Source organism: Mustela lutreola, chromosome 8, assembly GCF_030435805.1.
Source record: "Mustela lutreola isolate mMusLut2 chromosome 8, mMusLut2.pri, whole genome shotgun sequence".
Classification (NCBI taxonomy): Eukaryota; Metazoa; Chordata; class Mammalia; order Carnivora; family Mustelidae; genus Mustela; species Mustela lutreola.
The window spans coordinates 86,919,552-86,942,691 of NC_081297.1; the positions used below are offsets into that span (position 1 = coordinate 86,919,552).

At 38.0% G+C, this 23,140-nt stretch overlaps 1 protein-coding gene across 4 annotated transcripts in view; it reads right to left on the bottom strand.

Moving 5' to 3' along the window:
- The window catches only part of DENND5B (DENN domain containing 5B), a 214,270-nt gene that overhangs the window by 34,239 nt on the left and 156,891 nt on the right, over positions 1-23,140 (bottom strand). For all 4 annotated transcript variants that reach the window (XR_009356769.1, XM_059185891.1, XM_059185889.1 and 1 more), the window contains 5 exons: positions 19,924-20,017; positions 15,795-15,926; positions 13,695-13,847; positions 12,523-12,601; positions 5,255-5,336 (listed from right to left, as the gene is read on the bottom strand). Coding sequence is in view for 3 of the 4 variants with exons in the window: in XM_059185891.1 (XP_059041874.1) it covers positions 5,255-5,336; positions 12,523-12,601; positions 13,695-13,847; positions 15,795-15,926; positions 19,924-20,017 (540 nt within the window). In the remaining variant the exon portion in view is untranslated. The remainder of the gene's footprint in view (positions 1-5,254; positions 5,337-12,522; positions 12,602-13,694; positions 13,848-15,794; positions 15,927-19,923; positions 20,018-23,140) is intronic.

A 23,140-nucleotide genomic window follows, 5' to 3' on the forward strand; every position in this document is an offset into this window, starting at 1 on the left:
AATAGGCAAATCCTTCATTTAACAATTAATTGAGCACCAATTATGTGTTGGACTCCATTAGCACTTACTAGCAATTCAGCAGTTTTCACAGATAGATTGCCTCTCTCATGAAGTTTACAAACAGTGTGAGAAGAACAAATAACTAACTGCTATGGAGAGGATTAAAATAGGGGTGTGAATGAGAGTGCCTAGGTGGCTGCTTTATACAAGTGACCTGGGAGGCTTCTTGGAGGAAGCAACATTTGAACTAAGATGCAAATGATAAGATGGAGGTTGGCCTGTGGAAATTTTTCTGGGGCAGGTGTCAGAGGAAAGCTATCAGGTGAAGGGAATAGGTAGAAAAAGCTCCACAGCAGGAAGCAAGGAGGATGGTAGAAGATATCACTATCAAATCAAGTAGGCTCTGCCAACCAGGGCAAGGGATTTGGAGTTGGGTGCTTTTTTTTTTTTTTTTTTAAGATTTTATTTATTTGAGAGACTGTGAGAGAGAGCGAGCGAGCGAGCACAAGGAGGGGAAGAGGCAAAGGGAGAGAGAGAAGCAGGCCCCCGTCTGAGCAGAGAGCCTGATGCAGGGCTCCATCCCAGAACCCTGAGATCATGCTCTGAGCTGAAGGCAGACGCTTCAATAGCTGAGCCACACAGGCAGCCCAAGGGATTTGGATTTTATTCTAAGATTACCATACTACCTATAGGGAGGATGAATTACAATAAAGCAAGCATGATATGCTATCTATGCCTATCAAAAACGGTCCCTATACATCTCCTTTGTAGGACCTGGTTGAAACACACACACTAGATAGAGTTTATGCTTCATTTTTAAATAATTAGTATCACAAAAATGTTGTAAAAACAGTACAGAGAGTTCCCATATTCACAGCTTCCCCTAATGCTAACATTATATGTAACCAAACTAAGACATGAATATCGGTACAATACTATTAACTGAACTATAGACTGATTTCACCAGTTTCCCCCCTTATGTCCTTTTTCTCTTCCAGGATCTAATCCAGGATCCCAAACTGCATTTGGCTGTCATTTTAGTCTTCTCCAGTCTATGACAGTTCCCTAGCCTTTCCCCATTTTTCATGACATTGGCATTTTTGAAGAGTATTAGTCAACTATTAGGTGGATTATTTCTCAGTTTGGATATTTCTGATGTATTCCTATGGTTAGATTGTAGTTATACATTTATGACAAGAATACTACAGAAGTGATATACTGTTTTCAGTGTATCACAGCAGAGGGTACATGATGTTATGTCTTATTACTAGTGATGTTAATCTTGAGCACTTGGTTAAGGTGGTGCCTGCTGGGTTTCTCTACTGTAAGATTATTTTTTCCTTTTAATTATTAAATTCTTGGCAGAGATACTTTGAGATTATGCAAACATCCTGGTTTCACCTTAAGCTTTCAACCAAAAATTTTTCTACTTCATTCTCCTACATTTATTAATTGGAGGTTTCTGTATGAAAGAGCTATCCTGGGGCACCTGGGTGGCTCAGTCATTAAATGTCTGCCTTCGGCTCAGGTCATAATCCCAGTATCCTGGGAATCAGGCTCCTTGGGAAGCCTACTTCTCCCTCTCCCACTCCCCCTGCTTGTATTCCCTCTCTCACTCTCTCTCTGTCAAATAAATAAATAAAATCTTAAAAAAAAAAAAAAAGCTATCCTGCTGCTCTTATTTTTATTCACTTAGTTCTTTATAATCATGGATATTTATTTTACTCTACAGAATATGTGCCAGTACTGTTAGTTATTATGTTGCTCGAACTGCTTCAGCTTTAGCCACTGGGAGCTCTTTTAGGCTGGCTCCTGTGTCTTTAATATATGATGCCCTTCTTTCTGAGCACTTTCTTACTTTTTGACACTGAATATTCACTAGGCTCATCCAGTATTTTCCATTCCCCAGTCCTGGAATCAGTCACTGCTCTGGGGATCCCTGATTCCTTTCATTGGAGGATGGTATTTAGAAATCAGTATAAGGGTGCTAGATGTACTCATTGCTATTTTAGGGCATTACTACTTTTAGGCCTTCTAGGTGGAAAGAGCTTGGAAATATATCAGTGATTGACAGGGGTAGGAAACTGGGGGGAAGGAATGACTCAAGAAGTAGCACCAGAGAATTCTGGGGTAATGGAACTATTCTGTATCATGACTGTGCATTTGTGAAAATGCACAGAACTATACACTAAGAAAGTATGAATTTTACTGCACCTACATTAAAAACAAAAACAACCAGAATATAAGGAGAACAAAAATGGAATACAGATTAACAAATGAATCTAACTGTATTACAAATGAGTAATATAACTACGCTGAAGATAGAGGAGAAAAAAAAATCTGAATTTTGGAAATCAGTATTTTGACTGTATGCTGAAAAGCTAAACACAGAAAACTAGAACAGTATACACGCACTATACTTATTTAGTAAACTTGTTTCTTCTTCTTACAGGGTTATAGGTTAGTAATTCTGAAACTCTTATGGATATTCTAGGATTGCACAAATAAGTAAATATAGCGTAGATAATGAAAGCCAAGTTTCTCATGATGGGAGAAAGAAATTACAAATAAGAAGGCTAGGGGCACGTGGGTGGCTCAGTCCTTAAGCATTTTTCTTTGGCTCAGGTAATGATCCTAGGGTTCTGGGATGAAGCTCCCCATTGGGGCTCCCAGGCTTGGAAACCTGCTTCTCCCTCTCCCACTCCCCCAGCTTATGTTCCCTCTCACGGTGTCTCTGTCAAATAAATAAAAAACCAAAAAAACGCCAAAAAACAAGTAAGAAGGCTTGAATGGTCCCTGTGGTATTGAATTGGAATCCTAGATATCACTATGAATTCATGGTTTAAAAAGAATTGTCTGGGGTGCCTGTGTGGCTCAATTGGTTAAGTGTCTGCCTTAGGCTCAGGTCATGATTTCAGGGTCCTGTGGTTGAGCCTGTGTTGGGCTCCTTGCTCTGTGGGGATCCTGCTTCTCCCTCTCCCCTCTGTTCATGCTCTTTCTCACTTGCTCTCTCACAAACAAAAAATAAAATCTTAAAAAAATAATAAAATAAAAAGAATAGTCTGTGTGGTATATAGAAAACATATAACAAAGTTAGAAACAATAAATATAAACACACAGACACACACATATACATGTGTAAGTATACACACATTTGTTTCTAGGCCTATTTTGGGTTCTTTACATTTACTACCTCACTGAATATTTTTATTTTATTTTATCTTTTTTTTTTTTTAAGATTTTAAAATTTATTTTAGAAAGAGAGACTGAAAGAGAGAGAGAGACGTGCTTGCACAGGTCAGGAGAGCAGCAAAGGGGGAGGAAGAGGGACAAGCAGATTGCACACTGGGCCCCAAAAGGAGGCTCAATCTCACAACCCTGAGATCACGGGCTGAGGTGAAACCAAGTGTCAGACACTTAACTGTGTTAACTTAAGTGAGCCACCCAATGTTCCTCATTGAATCTTTACACCAACCTTTTGAGAGAAAGACTGTTACTATCCCATTTTACAGGTGAGAAAACTGGGAGTATAAGTAATTGGGGATATGGAGGACTGTTTGATAGAGCTCAAACAGCAACCTCTGCAGGCTGGTTCCAGAGCCTGAGGTCTTAACCAGGAAGCTATATTGTCTCTCTTATGATGTAAAGGAGTATATCTAAGTAGGACACCCCCTCCCTGAAAACAACATCATGAAGGAGATAAAGGTAAATAAGCAGGAAACCAGAAGGAGTAGGACAGCCTTGTGTGATGTGATCATCTCCTAATTAAAGTTTTAAATGTCTGGATCTACTATGAAATCACTGTAGAATACATATTGTTTCATTTTCCCATTAAGATATCTAGAAATCATTTTCCTCTCATAGTTACAACTATTCTTCTCATGCTGGCCATCAAAAGGAATCACAGGATTCCTTGAGAGCAACTATAGTTTGTCTAGCAAGGAAAAAGGACACTGAAGATATAAAAATATAAATTAATTAAGACAACAAAAACTAACATTTATTTATTTTTTGTTTGTTTTAAAGATTTTATTTATTTATTTGACAGAGAGAGGCAGTGAGAGAAGAAAGACAAGCAGAGAGAGGGAAAGCGAGAAGCAGGCTTGTCACCGAGCAGGGAGCCTGATGTGGGGCTCTATCCCAGGACTCTAGGATCACCACCCAAGCTAAAGGCAGACACTTAATGGCTGAGCCACCCAGGTGCCCCTAACATTCACTGAACCTTACTATGAGCCAAGTATTTCTTAAAACTTTTTATAGTAGTGGACTAACTCATTTAATTCTCGTAACAATCCTATAAAATAGAGAACGGTTTTTATCTCTATTTCAGAGATGGGAAAATTGAGGCACAGAGAAGTTATAAAAGTTGCCCAAAGTCACACAGTTCAAGCAGTAAAGCCAGGATATATAACCACTGCACTAAGCTACCACTCTTAAGAGCTGTGCTGAAAGTATCCGACAAATCAAATAAACATCAATAATTAATATTTAGAAAGCAATAAACCATAAAAGGAAAGTTAACTGTTCTAATGTTATAACATTGACTACATATTTTAAGAGCTAAGTGTTGTACCTAAAATGTTTAAAAGAAAAAAGCCTCTGTCTTCCTCATTCAATAAATCTATTTTATTTTATTTTTTTTAAAGATTTTATTTATTTATTTGACAGACAGAGATCACAAGTAGGTGGAGAGGCAGGCAGAGAGAGGAGGAAGCCGACTCCCCACTGAGCAGAGAGCCCGATCTGGGTCTCGATCCCAGGACCCTGGAATCATGACCTGAGCCGAAGGCAGAGGCTTTAACCCACTGAGCCAGCCACCCAGATGCCCCAATAAATCTATTTTAGATAGCTCAATGCTTTCTAGTGATTTCTATGACCAGTAATTGCAACTGATAATTCTCAGATTTGCATTTGCTTCAAATTAAACCTACTTAAGAGCAGTTTCTCTGCCAAGTAACTTGTCATTATTTTTTTGGTCTGTGTCTGTCGCAACAGGTATTTAAGGAGGTTTTAAAAAATGAACAAAGAACTCAGAAAATAATTGAGCTACTTTAAAACTCTTCTCAGTTCATTTTTCCCTTTGAATTTAATGTCAGGAGAAAAATAATAGTATAAAAGTAAAATAAGCAAGTTTATAAAAAATGTTTTCCTCAGAATACATAAGCAAAAAAAAAACACATAGCCATAATCATTTGAGTAATGTAATGAAAGCCATAAATATTTGACAGTTATCATCAAATGCTAGCATATATACCTCATGTCTTGGATAAGAGAGACCCTGAGTGTTGGCAACATAACTCCTGAGTCAGATTTTCTTCTTTCTGGTCCAAGGGCAACTATGTAAAAAAAAAAAAAAAAAAAAAAATCAGCAAAGTATTAGAAAAATAATAGCAAAGACAAAAAAAAAAAAAAAACCAAAACAAAACAACTACATGGTTCACATTCTATAAATAAATTTATTTTATATTTTCAATTTACTTTGATAAGAACTAAGTTCAATTTTCCCCATCTGAATGGTGCTCCTTTATTAATACAGTAAAAGCTATATTCTTTCTAATTAATCTGAGGCTGCATTTGCAAATTTAAAATGAGTCATAAAAGCCCATTTAGCAAATAATGCAATGTGTGCAAAGTCTGGCCATGAAGGCCAGTTATTTTCTAAACTTACTCATTCTAATAGCTCTGGCTAACTATAAGAAAGCAATGTCTATAAGTTACTAAGTATGTCAATTATTTCTGGGCTCATGAACTGCAATCACGTAATTTCCTTCACTGTGAAAGAGTGCTTAAAATGGAAAATCTAAGAGTCTGGTACTCTTTGGTCTGGTAAGTTTCTACTTCAAAGTTCAGAATCCAAAGTACAGTGTATCATGCAGAGTAATCTAAATGGACATTAAGAAGTATAATGTCTGTGAGTCATTCTCTTTGGAGCTTGAATGGTTAACATTTATAAAAGAAGGAAAGATTGTTCCCTTATACAGCCATAGCTAAGCAATCATTTGTTAGCTAATGTATTGCAGTTGGGAGAGCTCCATCTCACTTTAAATGGGACGCTGTGGAATCCTGTGCCCCCTTTATCTCCATTTTCCTATCTGTGAACGAAAAGGAAATTGCAACATCACACTTTGCAAATACACTGATAACATTAGAATTTAAGTTGTGGGCTTTACTCTATAGTAAACATACATTTTCTCAGTTTTTAGATCCATTCAGCTTTGGAGAAGCTATGGTCCAGTGCCGAAAAACACAGGTATATGAAGCTGGCACTGAACATTCTGGGGTCTTAGGATCTACATGTTTCCTGTGTTTCGGTACCGGTGAAAGTGGCTGGGCTGATACTTAGCAGGTATGAATGAGCACTGATAGGGCTGCCAGGACAAAGAGACTGTGGCCAAGCCAACCAAGAGGCAGTTCTTTTGAGGGCCTTCCACACCAGGTGGGTGATAAATAGGCCATGGAGTTTTCAATGGGTCACCAAAAACACGGCTTTATCTTGATTATCTTGGTATCCAGGAGGTAACAGACACCAAGGAAACTGTTCAGTGGCTTGTGGAAAATGTGCTATGTTAGTCTTCCTGTCTGAGACTCTCACCATTGAAGTATCTTGTTAATGAAAGCACACCTCTCTTTCTGAGGAGAAAGTGAAATAGTAGAGAACACTTCTACCAGATGACTAGATAGCATAAAAGAGGGCCACATGAGTGGTAAGAAATAGGTGGAAAAGAGAAAAAAAAAATCATTAGGCAGGTGAAAGGAACTGAAACCATAATCAGCAATGTGGCTAGAGGGAGACATGACTAGAAGAAGCAATCTTGCCTCTAGAAGCTGAGAGCAGGCAAGAGGCTTAATAAAAGAGGGGCCTGTCATTTAAAGAGCAGCAGCACCCACAGTAAGAGCACTCACAGGCCCAAGCATCTTCCGGGCATTCTATTTTGGAACCCTATTTTCTCCACTCTTTGCTGATCAATGTTTCTTAAATATATGATGTACTTCTTTAAAAACCTTTTTAAAAATATTTTATTTATTTACTTGCCAAAGAGGCAGGCAGACAGAGGGAGAAGCAGGCTCCCTGCTGAGCAAGGAGTCCTATGATGGGTAACTTGATCCCAGGTCTGAGCTGAAAGCAGCCCCTTAACCACCTGAGCCACTTAGGCTCCCCCATATGATATACTTTTTACGTCTCCATGTGATTGGTTGAAGTCTTTAGCTCATCCTTTTAACACTTCTGTATCTTTCTCCTTGTTTACAGCCTATTTAGCCATTTTAGATAGAGAGCACTTTAGCTTAATAGTTAAGAACATGGCTTTCTCAAACCCTAAAGAGAACTTAACAGCTCAACAACTTTGGGTGAGTAATTTAACCTCTCCAGAGTCTGTTTTCTCATCTGCAAACTGGGGTCAATAGCAATACCTACCTTATTCAAACAGATGCAAAGCACTTAAGAATATTGCCTGGCTCCAAGTAAGTTGTCAATAAATAAAATAAAATGAAACTTAGCTTTAGTTTTGCCTCTTTGTGCAATCTTTCCTAAATATTCTCCCTTCCCAAGGTACACTGTTAGATGTTGTTCCCTCTAATAGGACCTGTGAAACTGAACACATAATATAACCTTAGCATAATTTAACATTTCTGTTACTATTAAACTGCATGTCTCTTGAAGCTCAGTCATATCCTTTTCTTAGAATACCTACAGGGGGGGAAAAAAAAGGAATACCTACAGGGCCTGGTGGAGACCACACACTACATATGTGCCCAACAAACACTCATGGAGGAAGATAAGATTATTCAGGGCCAGATGGCGGAGCCTTAAATGACAAATTAGAAATCTTCAGTACTCCTAGGATGGCAGGAAGGATTCTGAAAAGAATGCTATGCTCCTGAGTGCTTTTTTAGTTAGTTAACTAAAGAAATTAGTTAACTAGAGAAATAAGGGGAGATGAGCTAGAAGTTATTTCAGGCCAGCTTATGGATGAACTAAGACCATGGCAGCCAGGGAGAACAAAGAGGAGAAATATGCAGTGGAAAAAAACCCCAGAACTTAATGACTTGATATAGAAAGTGAGCAAGACTCAAGAGTCAAAAACAATTAAGTATGAATGTGAAATGATTTAATAAAAATTATCTCATTGAATTATTACTTTCCTTTGGATCTGTTCATCTCAATGTTGCAAATGAAGATGCCAAACCTCAAAGAGGTCAAGAAACCCGCCCAGTTGTACAAGTTCATCAAAAGGGACAGAATGTTCTGATGTCATGTCCACTGGGCTTTCTGTTATATTACAAATGACTTTCTGGCTTTGAAGCTTGATTGAGAGAAGAGTACTGATGCCATTAAATAATGTGGAGAGAAGCAGAAAGCCTAAGAGGGACAGAGGGAGAGGTACTGAGATAGTTAGTTTGTTTTCAAATTTGGTGAGTTTGACATCGCACTGGATATCACAAATGATGTGTAGGAACTAGGGCCAGAGAAAGAGATTAGTGAATAATCTGCTAACCAGAAAGTTGGAGGATGACATGGGAGGTAGTCAATAGTAGTTATATTATGGTTTGAATTATGTCCCTCGAGAAGACAGAGAAGTTCCATCTTATTCGGAAATAGGGTCTCTGCAGATGATCAAGTTAAGATGAGGTCATTAGGGTGTGCCTTAATCCAGTGTGAGTGGTAGATGACCTTATAAAAGGGAAATGTAGACACAAAGACACAAGTAGAGAAAAGATGATGTAAGGATACTTGGAATATGACATTTAAGGGCCAAGGAATTTCTGAGATGACCAGAAGCTAGAAGGGGAGCATGGGACAGATTCACAAGCCTCAGAAGAGACCATCCTTGCTAATACCTTGATTTTAGACTTCTAGCCTCTGGAACTGTGAGACAATAAATTTCTGTTGTGTAAGCCACCCAGTTTATGGTACTTTATTATGGCAGCCCCTGGAAACCAATACAGTAATTTATTAGTGACTCTGGAGGGAACAATTCAGAAGTCTGTGAGCCCATAGAAGTTGAAATGAGGGAAGCCATACATTTCACTTAGAGATCTAAATTCTAAGGTTTCCATGAAGTCTACTCCAGAGGAGAAATTTATATGAAGCCTACTCCAGAAGAGAAATCTATACACTAGTTAAATGTATACATATATTCCTACTTCTCATTTCAACAAACTTAAATGTAATAGGCCACTTTCTCCTTCAGTATAAACACTTGTGGATTTAATATTTAGCCACAGGAATTCTTTTTGTGTGTCTGCGTGAATCAAAGCTGCTACAGAGGCAGCAAGTTTGCAGAGCACAGACACTGTATGTATTGTTTTTATAGAATCATCTATAGTCTATAGGTTGGTAAGTAAAGAAAAACTTTTTGTAAAGTGAGTTCTACGTCCAATGTGGGGTTTGAACTCAGGATCCTGAGATCAAGAGCTGCACACTCTAAATGCTAGGCACCCCAACAGAAAAAAAAATTTATTTGAGAGAAAGAGTATGCAAGTGAGCCAATGTGGGGGGGGGTGTTCCAGAGGGAGATGCACACTCCCCACTGAACAGGGAGTCTGCTAGACTAGGATCTCAATTCCACGACCCTGAGATCATGACCTGAGTCGAAGGGAGATGCTTAATTGACTGAGCCAGCCAGGCACCCCTCTAAAATAGAAAAATTTTGATGAAGATAATTGAAGAATATCTCAAATTCTTGGGCTAGACCCAGAATAACATTTTAAAGCAGTTTTCCACCCTCTCTGGCATCCTACTCCACTCCCTGCCAACTGACTTAAAAATCCATTTAAAGTTTAGTGGAACCTTGTCCAAAGATGCAAGGTTTAAGAACACCACCTATGTCTAAGTGGCCAACACTTTTAAGGCAGAAACTTCTGGGTAATATGTCAAGAACAGTCTTCTTTCTAGGATCAACTGCATTCTGAGATCTTGTCCCTGCCATAGGACTGTGAACTTCTAGATGCAGTGACTTGGTCAAAATTAAGACAGTCTGAAAGATATGGAGGAAACTTAAATCTGTGTTACTAAGTGAAATAATCTGTTACTAAGTGAAGCCAATCTGAAAAGGCTACATACTGCATGATTCTTAACTATACGGCATTCTGGAAATAGCAAAACTACAGAGAGAATAAAAAGGCCAGTGGTTGCCAATGATTAGGGGAAAGACATGGATAAATAAGTAGAGCACAGAGAGTATTATTATGGTGGCAAAACTACACTGATACTATAATGGTGAATCCACACTACTATACATTTGTTTAAATCCACAGAAGGTACAATACCAAGAGTGAACCCTAATGTAAACTATGGGCTCTGGGTGATGATGTGTCAATGTTATCAACTATAAGAAACGTACCACTTTGGTACACCACTTTGATATGAGGGAGGCTACGCATATATGGGGAAGTATATGGGAAATCTCTGTACTGTCTGCTCAATCTTGCCACGAACCTAAAACTGTTCTAAAAAATAAAGTCCATTAAAAGAAATTAAGGTAATCTACCCGCTATGGTCTTCTTGTTAAGACAGACTTTTTCCTTTCTTCTACAACCCTTAGAATATCTCTGACTCCTGTTTTGTGTTGCTTCAGAAGGAAGAATAATGATCTATCCCCAAATCTCATCCTGGCTCAATGTTAGTAACAGCAGTGTCCAAACCTAAGCACACAGAGCATCTCTCCTTGATATGAAAATACAGACTGTTTATTACCATTAATTAGGATGCTTAACAGTTGGTAAACAGAAGTATTTTTTGGGGAAAAAAAAACCCCACCCAGATTTAAAAGCAGAAAAATCAATAAACTGCTAATTTCTATATAATTAGACACACTGCTTCTCAATAATGAAGTATTTTATTTTTAAGCTAATGTTTTTATATTTCATACTGTCATATTTAAAAAATCCTAACTTTGTGGGCTGAATAATCAGAAGTGTTAGGGCAATATTTATAATAAAACCCACTCTTCCTAACAGTCAGTAAATTTGATTATAAAAGCTACATGGCTTACATTAATCCTACTTAGGATCAGTAAAATATTCAGCCTGTTGTTCATACTTCATGTGTTTACTGTATTCTCACTAGCCCTTCATCAACACTTGATAGTGCAGCACAAATAAGTGACTGCATGAAGCTTTGACATATTTGATACTTCTTAGCCTTGACTTCAGAGTTTTGCTGATCCCTCTACTGACTAATAAAAGGGAACTGCTAATAGCTGAGTTTCTGGTAGCCACCTCAACCACCCAACATTTGACCAGCCAGAGCCATGAAGCTGCTGGTGTTGCCTGGCAGCTGCTCGCCTTAACAGCTGGACATTCTGCATGCCATCTTTGGTGAAAGAGCCAAATACTTCCATCTCCCTGCCTTACTTAAGTAGGCTTGGTTTTCCAATGTTTCATCCCTGCAAATAGCTACTTCTTCCTAGAAATTTATTTTTTCTAATTAGGGTAAGCTATCTGGGTTATGGTCTTATGATCTGAAGAGCTAAATTTTCTATGAACACAGCTAAGTGTTAGAGATGGTTTCAGGGCATACACCAATGCATTTTTACTTTTCTCAACAGAAAAAGGGGCAAAGGAGTTGGTTACTACAAAATGCTTTTAAACTTGATTTCAATTTTTACAAATGTAGTTATATCTTGGGACATCAGAACTTTGACATTCTGTTTAGTGGAATTTCACGTTAATGCAGTATCAAGTTCATATTCCTAGCTGTCTCAGTAAATACCTTTAAAAACTAGGTTTCCAACAATCAACACCACATTTAGGGTAGTAGTGCAATGAGGGGAATGGAAATAGGCTATGCTTCAATCATATTTGCAATGCTTTCTTAAGCTGGTGGTTGGCTTTTAAGTATTATATTTTTTTTCCATTTCTGAATGTCTAAAATTATCCATAATTTTAGAAAAGGTTCCCAAATTGCTGATTCAGTATAAAACATTTTTTATCTATTAGCTTTCCACCATTACTACTACTTTTTGTGAAATAGATGGTTATTTTATATAAAGAAAAATATATGGAAGGCAGAACATCTAGGAACCCCACATAACTCTAATGAGCTGAAGTATAATAACACTTCTATTATGCGATGTTTTGCTAGAAACTGAAGAAATCTGACTCCTGAAGACTTTTGAGACATATATACATATTATTAATGATGGTTGTAAAACTTCTTTAAGGAAAAAACCCCAGTATACACTACACTCTAACACTGGCAAGAGTTAAGGTATACTTGTATGATCCTTTACAATTCATTAGGTGTTTCCACATGTTATCTTACTTAGTCAACATTATAGTTTTACATAGCTTAACGTTATTTTCCCTGTCTTATGGATGAGGAAGCTGAGAGTCAGAAAGGTCGAGTGACTTTTCTCACATCTCACAGCTAGTAATTTATTTTGCTTCTTCTACTTTATCCCATTACTGGCAAGGTGGGTAAATTTCAGCCTGAGAGAGATTTAAAGACAAAACATGGTACTGTTTCTTCACGTGGTCTAATGCTGCCAGTTCTGTAGAAATAATCTAACAAACTCTCACCTGGAGATTCTGCAAGGTGCTCTTGCTTCTCTTCTCTGTCCTGAAACTGAATTAAATGTGACCACAAAGCTGACTTCCCCTGAAATAACAAGGTATAAAAAAGTTTTTCATTTTATAAGCAATAATGAAAAAAATTTCTCATCAAAACCATTCACATCAAAATGGTCATTCTGAAGTTTGGAGATCATCCATTCTTAGTTGTGTAATATTCGGAGCAACTCACTCCGTGTGAAATGAGTCATCCTTTGCCTCACTGAAAAGATAAGCTATAGCCTGGGGAAGGGCAGCAGAACAAAAGGCCAGAAGTACAGGCATGGAGATTTCTGACTTCAGTTGGGCTGTTACTTAGTTGTATATAATTAGGACTGTCTACACTGGCCACACTAATAACCACAGAATTAAAAGACTCTAGCAGCACATGATGTATTTGGGTACATCTATAGGCAAAATATGCTTGGATGTATGGAATGGCAGTGAGGGGAGAAGAACACTGGAGCCAAAGAAGAAAGAGGAAAGGGGAGGAAGAAAGAACATGCACACAAGAGGAAAAAAAAAAATCAGAATAGGACGTAAGAGGGAAAAAAGCAAAGAAACCATTTGATTTTTTTCCACACTGAATAACTACATAAATTAAAATGGCAAAGAACTGTTAATTTTGGCTAACAGATTTTTTTTGTGGACAGCAACAAAAGCAGACACTTAATGGACTCAACGGGATATACCCTCTGCAGTAAATGTGCTGTTTTATCCTTTCCTGTTTACCAGGAAAGAGCACCAAACCACCTCTTAATCATGGGTTTTATTTTCTTTTTCTGGAATTAAAAAGCCTGTGGTGCATTTCTAGTCATCCTGTGACAAAGGAACATATCCTTTAATTTTTATCTTTTTCTCCTTGTTCATTTCCTTCTTTCTTTTAAAGATTTATTTATTTATTTGAGAGAGACAGACAGACAGATAGATGGGCTAGAGGGGCAGGAGAGGGAGAGAGAAACTCAAGAAGACCCCATACTGAGCATGGAGTCCAACACAGGGCTTGAATTCATGACCCTGACATCATGACCTGAGCTGAAAAGTCAGAAGCACAACCAACTGAACCAGCCAGGTGCCCCTCCTTATATTTCTTGACAGGGTCCCTAACCAACCACATCACCAGGGCCTTCAGAGACTATTACCTGCTTAATCTGCAAGCCATGGCTCCATATCCTTTCTAGTAGGTCACAGAGGCTGGCGATCAAGGTGTTCTCTTCCAAGCCGGTTATGTTTGCTTCTCCATGGCCCAGTTCCACTGCTTCATGTCCCATCTTCTCCACCAACATGCGCTTTGTCTGAAAGCATCATGTGTGGTCACAAGTGTTATCCCCGCAATGAAGCCAAAGACCAACAATTCAACCACTAGATAAGAGGCTTCCCTCCATTATACCTTTTTTTTTTTTTTTTTGAAGATGTTATTTTTAAGTAATCTCTATACCTAACGTGGGGCTTGAACCCACAACCCCAAGATCAAATATCACACACTCTACCAACTAAGCCAGCCAGGCACCTCCCTTCATATACTTCTTTTTTTTTTTTTTTTAAAGATTTTATTTATTACAAAAAAAAAAAAAAGATTTTATTTATTGATTTGACAGAGAGAGATCACAAGCAGGCAGAGAGGCAGGCAGAGAGAGAGAGAGAGAGAAGGAAGCAGGCTCCCTGCTGAGCAGAGAGCCCGATGTGGGGCTCGATCCCAGGACCCTGCGATCATGACCCGAGCCGAAGGCAGCGGCTTAACCCACTGAGCCACCCAGGTGTCCCATATACTTCTAATTGTAGACTTTTAATCACTTTTGGAAAAGCATTTTAATCTCTGTGGTCAACTAACTGCAGTAATATCACATGTACTTTTGTATTTTGTCAGATAAATAGGGGTCACTAGGGGGAGATTATGAAACTGTTTTATCTATCTACCTATTTATATTTTGCCTCCCCACAACACCATTTTAAAGTATCCCCATGTAAACACTTATGATTGACAATTTTCAGTTTACTAACTTGAGTAACACTGGGGAATTACAGCAGACCCAGAAAATGTACTGAGAATCGGAATCTCACCCTGCCACAACTAACCCTCCACTGCCCCTGTATCTAGGCATACAAAAGATATCTGCAGTTAGTTTTGATTGCACTTAGGCAAAAACCACAACACAAACAGGCAGCTCTAAATTTTTTCAGAACTCCCTAAATTGTGAGTGAAACGGGCCTCTATTTACTTCCTGTTTTCCTCTTTTATCTTGTCTCTGCTCCTGAGTATGCACCAGAAAATGGAAGGGAAATGGAAATCAGTTTCAAGTAAGTAATTACAGCAGTTTCAGCTGTACTTATAAAATGTAAAGTGAGAGAGAATCTAGTTCCTTTAGGTGGGGGACCTTGTCTCTCTGACTCCACACTGTATGCTGATGCTGAAAATAGTGCATTTATTGAATGCACAGAAGGTACTCAAGAAATATAAAATAAAAGAATGAAATTACTGGCTAAAATGATGTCCTGAATTTTGTCAATCTGTATTACTACTTTGATAAACATGGTATCTAAGAAGAGACTAGTGTGTAATATATACAAACCTACAACACAGCCAAGGTCTTCTTCTGTATGGGTATACATACATGTATGGGGGTGGACAAGGTTCTATACAAAAAAATGTGTTACTTTTCATATAAAACAACCACATTCTTGCACACTTTTTAAAGTAGGCTCCACATCCAACATAGGGCTCAAGCACATGACCCTGAGATTAAGAGTCATATGTGCCAGGTGCCTGAGTGGCTCAGTCAGTTAAGTGTCCAACTCTTGATTTCAGCTTAAGTTATGATCTCAGGGTCATGAAATTGAGTCCCACACCGGGCTCTGTGTTCAGTGAGAAGGCTGCTGCAAGATTCTTTCCCTCTGCCCCTCCCCACACACTCTCTCTCTCTCTAAATAACAAAACAAAACAAACAAAAAATCCCCAAAGAGTTGCATGCTCTACCAACTCAGCCAGCCAGTGCCCTACAACTTTTGACTGGCTTAATATCTGTTCATGTTTTAGAGGAAGACAGCAATGGCTGAAAAGGTTGAGGAAAAACTGTGCAGGGCTCCCATGTCACTGATTCTGTGGGTACTGGAGAACTGAAAGTTCATGAGCTCAGTAAAGAGAACATTAGCTTTATGCCCCAGTAAAAGTCTTCTTCTAGGATATCTACCAGTCCAAGTGGAAGCTGAGTGCATAGTGTCTCACATCAGTGAATAATACGTACCTTCATTCTACATTCTTTTAATAAGCCTTCTACAAATTTGCAGTTGGTTTGTGCAATCACTGCAGGAGAGAGGTCTGACAATTTGGGTTGCCTCAGGTTTTTTCCTAAACTTCGTGCCTCTTGCATATATTTCTAAAAATTAAAGAGCATTTTTAATATATAAACATCAGATAGTCTTCTTTCTTAACATTACACAAAAAAGTGAGGAAAAACAAGATGCGGAAAAGGCTGTAAATGTACTCATGCAATAGCAATTCAAGTTTTAGCGCCACCAATAGGCAGAGGACATTTGTACGCGCCCTCCCCCGCCGTTGTTAATTCCTGTGAAAATGAGGGCAACAGAAATCGTGTCAGGTTAAAACATTCATAACAAGATAGAGCTCACCTAGTTTAATAATTTTATTGGGAGTACCCAAGGCTGTGATTAGTCAGGATCATAATAGGGATGAAAAAAATTTAGGTTTCTGGTTTACCAAAGTTTCTTCAAGAACCCAGTGATTCTCAGATCAGTGATTTCTTCCTCTCCCCACAGATAAAGACACTTAGCAAACTTCTAGCCTCTTAGACAACACTCTCTGAACCAACCCTCTGCTCTAGTCAAGTCACAACAGTAAAATCAGGAGCTCTAGAATCTGTCTGCAACTAATTTTATAAACGTAGGCATATTTGTTTATTTGTAAAATGGGCATAAAACACGCCCCCCTACCTCACAAGAAAGACTGTGAACTCTCTCTGAACACATGTTTGCAACATTCCCTCCCTTGCCTTGTTCCACAATCGAGAGAAAGTGGGAATATTATATTACTTTCAGAGATAGTGATGGCTCAGAGAGAAACCTAGAAACTCAGAAACCCAGTCCACCACTCTTGAGCTTTAGTTAGTGAATGTCCAGGAAAAATAAATCACACAGGTGATGACCACAGGATACCTGTTATATCTCTTCTTTCTGTGCTACCTGCAATGCTCATCCAGATGCTTTATGTTTGCATCAGGACCACAGGGCAGAATCTCCAAGGAGCCCAAGTGTCTCAGGGCCATAGTTAGAGAATAACTACCCTAAGTTATATAGTAAAACTAGCAGTTTGTTGAGGGGAGAGAGAGATTGTGAGCCAGCACATCCTCCCACAGGCACATACGTGAAATCTATCTTTACTACCTTAAGGGAAGAGAATTTGATATTACAAGGAAAAATGTATAAAATCCTTTACATTCTTTATATAAAAGGGAGTTTGTGCATTTACAATATTTCCTCTTTGGAAGAAAAATAATCTATTAAATCTTGTACAAATTTCTAAAAAATCCCACTGATTAGGGATTCAACTGATCAGTTTACCTGCTGCTACATAAACAAAATAATCTGTTTCCTTTCCAATGCAATCATTTTAAGGGCAGATTTTTAAAAAAGGAAAGCTTTAAGAATTTAGTTTCTATAATATTTATGTATACCTCTTTCTGCTTAAATCTCTTTTAGAGGGTCCAATAAACAAGGAAAACTGAGAATGAAAGCCAACTATCACCTGGGGAAATCAAGTTTATTACCTTATTACATAAGGTCTATCAAAACATCCTGAAAGTTCATTTTCAAAAAAATAAAAAGCAAGGAATGAAACATTTCAGAAAAACCAACTTGAGATATGAGGCAGAGATCCTATTTGAGAACTGTAACACCTACATTTCCTAACATTTAAGGTGGTACAAATATTAAAAACAAATGTTAACTTTCAAATGTTGAAGGGGTTATTTCTCCCCTGCCTTAGTTCCTCAACATTTGGACTTGTGCAAAGGCAGAGAGAACTACTAAGACTCAGATTTCAAGAAGAGGTAAGGATCCAATTTAGCTGAGGAAGAAACAAACTGGCTAGAAGAAGACTAAGAAACACAGGCAAGAGGCTAGGAAAAGGTGTTGGTATTTCTCTTTTTTCTGAAATCTATGAATAATTAGACGTTTAAGTCCATAACTGGATAAGTAATTTAAGCACTATTAAAGTTTATGGTTCTATTTTATAAATGAAAACAATCCAATGTGCTCTGACTGGCCATATTTACTAAGCACATAGCAGATTACATATAATTATTAGCCAACAGTGAACTCCTGAGAGCAGCTCTGCTGAAGCCATGGGATGAGCAACATTCTTTGCACATACACACAAAGGATATGAGCCCCTTCCTCACATTAAAAAGTGATGTTGCCTCTGTATATTGCAAAATAGAACACTTGCCTTTATAGTAAACAAGTGATGATAAAAATGTAATTTTCTTTGGGGCAGCTGGAGGAAAAGGTATATTTTAAGGTAAAAAATGGAGAAGAAAGAGAAGAAAGAGAAACCTTTCACAGGGAATGTTTTTGTAAGAAAGTCCATTTCACTACTAGAAGGAAGTGACCCCAGATTTCTGAGATTTCTACCATGCTCTTTTTCATTTCTGTTATAGCCAAAAACAACAAACCAGGAGTCTTAAGTTACTCTTGCCCTCAGGTGAGTAGCTGTTGTGTGTAATCTCATATACAAGGGTACTGGGAAGAGTACCTACCATTCTGGCTATCAGCAGTCCTGGGCTACAGGCCCAGCTCTGCCTTTGAGTGTCCATTTGACTTTGGGCAAGTCTCTCGGACTTCATGTCATGTTAGACAAGATGGCCGCAAAGGTTTCTCTTAGAACTAAGATCCTATACTGGTGACCTGATTTTCTGACCACATAAAATACAGACCATGAACAAAGGAAATAAATTTCAAACCAAAAACAATAAAAAACCCCCCAAACAAAACAACAACATGGAGATAAAACCCAGCAAGAAAAGAAAAGAAAAGAAAAGCTGTTCAAATGAATTATTTATTTCTGCAAAATGGTTAAATAAAAGGGAGTCTGATCATTTAATATATTTCTCCTTTGGAAGAACAACAATGTGCTGCATCTCTGGCCCCTCTACACCCCCCCACCTTTCAAAATACCACTAGTTAGGAATTCAGGTGATCAGTTTTACCTGCCAACAGTATAGAAGTGCTTCTGTTAGCACACACCACCAGGAACAGGTAAGAAACACAAGAGGAAGTAGAGAGCAAAGTGTAGAGGCTGACAGTTCACGCCACAAGGTGAAGTGAGGCATTCTAAAGCTATGTGCACACACGCATGTGGTTAACTCAAGGAACACCAAAACAAGATTCAGGAACATCTGCAAAGCACTTTCAGGCAAAGAACATACCAGGCAGCACTCAGAGAAGGATTTTTTAGGAAGTCGTGCAGGAGGAGGTGGACCCTGATCCCACTCCCAGAATGCCATGGAGTTCTGACAGACCAAAAGTTCCCCGGAAGGCTAAGAGGATGGAGAAGTGCCAATGACAGAAAAGCAAAAAAGAAAAGGATAGAGAGAAAGAGACAAGCAAAACATGCATGCATATGAAAAAGTCACAGCAAAAGGGGAGAGAAAAAAATATGGTAGCACAAAGAAAAGCACTAGACAAATTATGCTTCGGTTTTAAAGAAAATGTTTAAAATCATAAATGTATGAACATTTCAGCAAAAAAGTAATATATATTTGGGATGATGTTTTCTGCTTTATTTCTACACACCTGAGTTTAGAAAATAGTTAACAGATCTTCTGATTGCATTTTTCTTTGATCACAATAGTCAAAACGTACTTAAAATTATTCAAATGTATAATTATGGTTTTATTTTCAAGTAGTATAAATAAAGCATAAGGATCTTAGTTCAAAAATAATTTCTAAACACTTTAACCCACTGAGCCACCCAGGAGCCCATCTAAACACTTTAAAAAATGGTGTCAGCAAGCCAAGGATAAAGCACAAATACATCTTTAATTATACTAAGTTTCAATTACGCTGGAAACTTAAAAAAATGTTTCTTGTATATTTTTTTTCTCTAGAGGAGACATACTGACCAAAAATTTCTCTTAAACTTAGCTTTTACTTGTGGTATACAGGGAGATTTGTTTTAAAACCTGGTTTTAGGTGTCTTAAAAAATGGGGAAAAAAGAGGTGTCTTCTGCTGTATGTCAGTACAAAAGGATTACTATATTAAAATAAAACTGAGACATTTTGCAAAAGAATGCGGAAGAACCTGAACAGTGAGAACTGTGGACCGAATAAGGCATCCTGGGAAGGCCGCTCACATACCTCCCTCAGGTCGTTGTCCAATCCAATGTGCTCCGAGTGTTGTCGAAGGCGGTCTTTCCTGCGCTGTGCAGTGGCACTCCTACTTACCCAGCGACTGGAAAAAGAGCCACACCCAAGAAGGTACAGGTTAAAACAAAAACTGAAACAAACATACAAAAATGTGGTAACTTATTTTTAAAATAGAAAAAATGTACTCTTTAAAACAAAAGACTACTTATTTTTCAATCAATTCTTTAAATACAGAAAGGTTTACTGTGATACATTGAATACCATATAGTTCACCCATTTAAAGCATATAATTTAGTGGTTTTTATTATATTCTAAGACATGCAACCATCACTAAAATCAATACTTTTTAAAAACTGAGGTTAAAAAAATACACACTATCTCCTCCTCTCCTTCCCACTTTACTGTCCAACAGAGCCCCAAATCCTGGGTGAATACCATCCTCTTACTTCTCTATTTATGTGGATTAGTTCTTGATTTCTGTCATGACTCCTCATGAATCACTTTACCTGCCCTTCAACTCTCTCCCACTCCCCTCAAAAACAATTTCAAACCTTTTGCTTTATCCTCAAGTGCCTCCCCTCAACTGATAACCCACCCTTGACTCCTTCTTCCTGCTCTCTACTGACATGATGTACACACAGACTCCTCATCTTTCTTTTAATCCCAAAGTATAAAATATATCGGCTATGGCTCAAAACTAATTCTGTCACCTAGAAGAAACTCCCTGACCAATTCTCTCTTGACTTCTTCAACCTGCTGCACTAAGTAATCTCTTTTTCTATATCTCCAATTTTTCCTCTCAACTGAGTATTTCCCTTCAGCTTACAAGCACACTGGTCTCTCTCGACTCTACAGTTATCACTAAGTTTCTTTCTTCACTCTTCTTATGAAAAAATTCTTAAAAAGAAAACATGACATGTAAGGCCTCCACTTATTTACCTTTGGATCTTTAGTTTTTCTGAAACTTCATGAAGTTTCCCCCTGACTTCTATTCATCAAATAACTTCAATGCCACACCGAAAGTGTTCATTGATTCCTCCAAATCTAAACTGTCTATCTCTCTCTCTTTTTTTTTTAAGATTTTATTTATTTATTTAACAGACAGAGATCACAAGTAGGCAGAGAGGCAGGCAGAGAGAGAGGGAAGCAGGCTCCCCGCCGAGCAGAGAGCCCGATGCGGGACTCGATCCCAGGACCCTGAGATCATGACCTGAGCCAAAGGCAGCAGCTTAATCCACTGAGCCACCCAGGCGCCCTAAACTGTCTATCCGTCTTAAACTCCTCAATTTTATTACCCGTCACAGTGTATTCTAAGCACTTACCTCTATTTTCTACAAAATTCTACTATAAACTCTTGAAGGGCTGGTATCTTGTCTGTCAGCTGTGTTTTTGTTTTTGCTTTTGTTTTTTTAAGATTTATTTATTTATTTACTTTAGAGCAGGAGAGGGAGAGAGTACAAGTGGGATGGGCAGAGGGAAAGAGAGAATTTCAAGCAGACTCTGTGCTGAGTAAGGAGCCCATTGTGGGGCTCGATCTCAGGACCCTGAGATCAAGACCTGAGCCAAAACCAACAGGTGCATGCTTAACTGACTGAGCCACCCAGGAGTCCCTGTAAGCTGTTTTACTGGCTGTCTTTACATGACCTGGCCCTTCTATAAATATACTCCAAATAAATAATCAGAGATGCGGCCCAAGATTAAAGTTTATGAATATTCCTCACAGCATGTATGTAATAACAAATTGTTTCCTTTATTCCAAGACTCACATTTTGACTTCGAAATGTTCCTGATATTAGGATGTGTCTCTATTCCATATGCATGTTTAAAGTATAATATTTCCAAAACGCTTTTGAGTTAGCAGAAGATCTCACAACCAATAGTTACTCAGAATCAAGTAAATGTGCTCAAAACAACCTAAATGTTCAAGAGTAGAGAGTGCCCTCTATATTATGAAATATCACACAGTCATTAAAAAAAATTAAGTTGCTAGGAATATTAATTTGGGAGAACATTCATGGTACACTAATGAATGACAAAACAAGATAAACACTGTATAAATAACATATTAATTTTGTTTTAAAAAAGTGTGGACATGAACACTAGGATCCATGCAATGGAAGGTCTAACAGCAAATGTTAGCATCTCATGGTGATGGTATTATGAATGTTTCAAAATCTACCCTAACACTTTCAAATATTCTAAATTTTCTAATGAGCATATATTATTTTATATCAAATTATTTCAAAAAAATTTTCAAATCTTGACTTATTATCCCCATGACTATGTATTCATCACACTTTTCTAAGAATATCCATTCTTGAATACATCCTTGCCAGCACAGAGCTATATACAACTTAAAAAATGAATTTATGCTTTTGCCACTCAGAAAAAGTCATACTGTATTACTGCCAGTTCATTATTTTTAATTTTTTATTTAATAAAGTAAGTAATTCACAAAAAGCTTGAAATGAGAATGTGGGTTCTTTTGTTGCTTAAAATAATTTATGCATGCCTTTGGTTTCAAGTTTCTGAATCATCTCATTTCAGTCTGGTACTTAAAGGAACACTGAATAATTATGATAAAAATAATAGCAAGAAAGGTGGTCCCTCTTAAAATAGTTAAGAAAAATAGGCTTATATTGGGACAAAAAGTACAAAGTCCTAGTGATAGATCTTTGAAACAGAATCCCTGGAACTTTCCCAACAGTAAAGGATCAAAGTAAGACTGTAAAATAGATACAAAGAAAACTAGGGTGACTGAGAAAGAAGATCCAGAAAAAAGCCTATTAGGACACAGGCAGAGATTCTTTGCTTGATCGAACTCTAGTTAGGCTCCTGAACCTTCTCCAGGTCCATCTGTGCACTTCCTTATAAAATCCACTTTTAACAAGAACCTTGCTAAGTCAGTTCAGGGGGAACCACCCCCTCACCCCGCCCCACCAACCTCCACATATGATCGTTCTTCATATCTAATTAGCTTCTACATCATCTATTACCCTTTATCACCCAGGCCTATCTTCAGTAAGAATCTTATTAGGTTGGTTTAGTCAAAATCCTCCCCCTTAACTCTGATGTTTCCTCTTAGTAATTTTCTCTCCACTCTGCTACTTGATTATAAATTGCTACTTACCTACATTGTGTATGGAATAGACTTCAATCTTGCTCACTGCAATGGTCCCTACATGGCCCCCCTTGAATGAAGTCTATC